The sequence below is a fragment of the Cucumis melo genome, chromosome 10 (assembly GCF_025177605.1).
Source record: "Cucumis melo cultivar AY chromosome 10, USDA_Cmelo_AY_1.0, whole genome shotgun sequence".
NCBI lineage: Eukaryota > Viridiplantae > Streptophyta > Magnoliopsida > Cucurbitales > Cucurbitaceae > Cucumis > Cucumis melo.
The window spans coordinates 13,599,308-13,602,985 of record NC_066866.1 but is presented as its reverse complement, the minus strand read 5'-3'; the positions used below and the strand labels follow the sequence as shown (position 1 = coordinate 13,602,985).

Below are 3,678 nucleotides of genomic sequence, written 5' to 3'. Positions count from 1 at the left end.
GCTCTTAAGTTTTTTCTTTTTCTTTTTCTTTTTTTCTAATGACCATGGAATATATTCAAAACAAATTAACAAGATAAAGATAAAGATAAAGATAGTAAACTTTCAAATTTGAGGACATAAAAATTGAGAATTCATAGACTTATTATATATGACAACACAAAACAAATGAAACCCAATAAAAAGGTTTCTAGAAATTTAGAAGAAAAAAAAGTCCGACCTGGACTAGGGTATGGTATTGTGTATCTTTCACATATATATACGTGTGTGTGTGTAGGGTCGGTGACCTCTATATTTTATATTTTAATTATTTCTATATTATGTTTTGTATATATAATATCACACTCACTCTTTAAAAATCTCATCTCATAGCCATTAATTCTTTCTTGGGTGATTCATTTCACATCCAAATTCCAAATTCCAAAATCTCACAGGCACACACAAATCTTGTGGGTTTAGATATATATATATATATATAGAATATTCATAAACTACATGGAGGCGCCGGAGTTTTCTCACGGCCGTATTTTGCCGGCAGAGCTAAGGAGGAAGATCACGGCGAAGCTTCTCCCTGGGCAAGACTCAGCAGCTCACCTTCAGACTCTTCTACAGTCAGCCGCCGCCACGGAGCAGGACAAGCGAGCTCTTGCCACCAAGATCTTGACTTCCATCACCGAAGCGATCTCCATCCTGGAGTCCGCCGCTGGTGAGGAGTTGAGCTGTCCTGATAATTCCCTTTGCTCCGATCTAGATTCCGACGACTCACGGCGGAGCACGGGGGTTAAGAATAATCCATCACGTGCCAACAAAAGAAGGTATCTCTCTCTTGAAATGGAAAAGATGAGATTAGTATGATTATTGTTTTAAATATGAAAAAAAAAAGAAGGAAAAAAACAACGAACAAAGATAAAGAAGAGGTTAGAAGGTAATATTATTTGTGTTGATCTAACGGTTAAGGTGTGGGGAATTGCAGAAGATCGATGAACACGAGATTTGTTAGGACGTCGAGGACGACGGAAGACGAGTATGGTTGGAGAAAGTACGGCCAAAAAGTTATCCACAACACAACTTATCCAAGGTATCTATCTCCCTTTCTTTTTGCAAAATAAATTCATATTCTCCCATCATCATCCTTTCCGTACACACGCCCAATTTTTCCTCTTTTTCATTTACTTCTCTTCCTATTTTCTAAAGCCTTAGATGCTGCAGCTATTCATTCTTTCTAGTTTCTTTATTTAATAATTTAATAATATATATATATATATATACATATGTCTAAAGTAATTGAGTTAAATATGTAGGGTTCAAAGGGATTTTTATTATGTTCTTCCCTACTCGACTCATCTGTTCGTGGGCTGTCTTTGCCCGTTCTGTCTCTGTCATTTTAATTATATTTATAATTATTATTTTATTTTTTATTTTTTATTTTTTAAATACAGTTGTTGTAACTTCAAAACTTTTATTACAAAATAAATACTTGCGTTGAATCAGTTACCGATAATTGTTGTCTGTGTTTACCTTTTTCTTCTTAAAAAAAATTCATTATTTACCCTATTTCTACACAATTTCATTTTACTATATTCGCATCTACTAATTGCCTTAGTGCTTTCTTTTCTTTCTTATTTTTATTTTTAAAAAGCACTTGTTACAATAAGTAATTTGGATAGAGACACTTCATAAAAAGAAAGAAATTAAAACACACACACAAATCCAGAGTCAAGTTTAGAATAGCGTACTTCATAAGCAAAGTTGGAATTTTTTGTCGGATGATATCAATTTTTCATTTTCTTATTTCTTAATTAGGTTAATTGTTAATTTTTTTTTTTTGAAAAAAAGTCTACGGAAATTATAGAGTAATGTTTTTTTTTTTTTTAAATATATATATATATATATAAATCAAACTAATATAAAAACACTTGACTTGTCCTCTTTTCTTGGCTTTTGATCCTTGAGAGAATCTGTGATATATAACAAAATAAAAGAAAAAGAAATGTATATATTGAAATGAAAATGGTTGGAGTTATCTTTGCTAATATATTTCAAAAAGTTAAGCTCAGAAATTTAGTTATTGAATTTTAGGGTGGGATAGTATATTATAATAGATATGAACTTTCAAATCAAAATAAATTGATAATAAAATTAGTAATAACAGTAAGATCTCTCATGGGTTCGTTAAAGAAAAAGGTAATGGTCTCTACACTTTAAAATTGATGTCTAATAAATTTTTTAACTTTCAACTTTTGGTATCTAATTGGCAATGGTCAAAAAGTATAATGTATTGTTAAATAAAACATTCAATTTTAGGGGTAATGAACTAAAAATGCGCCAACTTTCCTAAAGATATTAAACATAAAATTAAAATGTTGACAGATTTAACAAAAACTACTTATAATTTAGCATTCAAACATTGATACTAATGTTGAAAGAATGAACAAAACAGGAGCTATTATAGATGCACTCACAAGTATGATCAAGGTTGTCAAGCCACGAAGCAAGTACAGAGAATGGAAGGTTCTGATTCAGAAGCAATGTACAGGATCACCTACATATCTGACCACACATGTCGCCGCCCTGCCTCTCCGATCAACGCCTCCGCCATTGCCACCCCCTCCGATTCTTCCAACCTCATATCTTTCTCCAACGATTGTAACGCTCCATTGACCGAGGGTACTGGCTGTAGTTTGATCTCATGGCTGAGTGATCATGACGATGCAATCAAGGTGGGAGAGACAGCCACGACGAGTGGTTCCACAGGTCATGAGATTGATTTGTGGTCGGATTTGAAGGAGTTTGGGAGCTTCCAAACAACGGCTATGACAACCACGACGGCGAATCCATACTATTTCTCAACCGCAGATGACGATGCAGATTCTCTCATGTTTTGGGAATTTTGAGGCATATGTATACAATAGAATCGAAATATAACACCTTAGTAATGATGGAATATAATGTTTGAGGTTGATGATACCTTAAATTTGTGTGTAGTAATAATTTTCTTTGAATATATTTGTTTATAATTTTGAGGTTGTGTCTAGTAGATATTGATCTATTCGACAATTTTGAAAGGTAATGAATCCATTAAAACAAAACTATTGATGTTGTAATGTGACATAAACTTAAGTTTTATTTTTAATGAATAAATAAGTTAATATCTTTTATATAAAAAAAGTTTTTGAACACTTCCTATGTATACAACGTTGCACCCAACTATGAAAAATTAGAATTGGACAACGATATATGTAACAAAAAAAAAAACTCATTTTCTAGATAGAGATATGTTCAATGTGATAGGGAAACTCTTCATGAATAGTGATTTTCATGTGAAAACTTTCTAGACAAACCAATTTATTTATAGCATTTATTTGAAAATGATGTTTGCTTAGGTTAAATTATTACAAATTACCTTTTTTATATAAGTTCCTATAATAAAAATGTGTTGATTAATTAATACTAATATATGATATGCTAAAGTTTACTTATAATGCCATTTTCAGTGATTTAGCAATAATAAAGTGCCAATTTTCAATGTGCTTAATTAGTTAAATGCAAATGGCCAAACTTTAGAACATGTTCCTCTTCTTCCCTCTAATTTGACACCTACCAAAGTGCTTTTACCTGGTTAGCTGATTCATATTAATAATATATATATTATTGATGTCATGTCAAATAGTAATAAGTTTA

The 3,678-nt window shown here is 31.6% G+C and overlaps 1 protein-coding gene across 1 annotated transcript; it reads left to right on the top strand.

The window, feature by feature from the left end:
• Nucleotides 1-286: 286 nt before the first annotated feature.
• Nucleotides 287-3,034, top strand: LOC103496759 (probable WRKY transcription factor 70). Its single transcript, XM_008458746.3, is given in 4 exon segments — nt 287-812; nt 971-1,075; nt 2,438-2,787; nt 2,790-3,034. Coding segments are annotated over 4 exon segments (843 nt in total). The 5' UTR covers nt 287-492; the 3' UTR covers nt 2,858-3,034.
• Nucleotides 3,035-3,678: the final 644 nt, after the last annotated feature.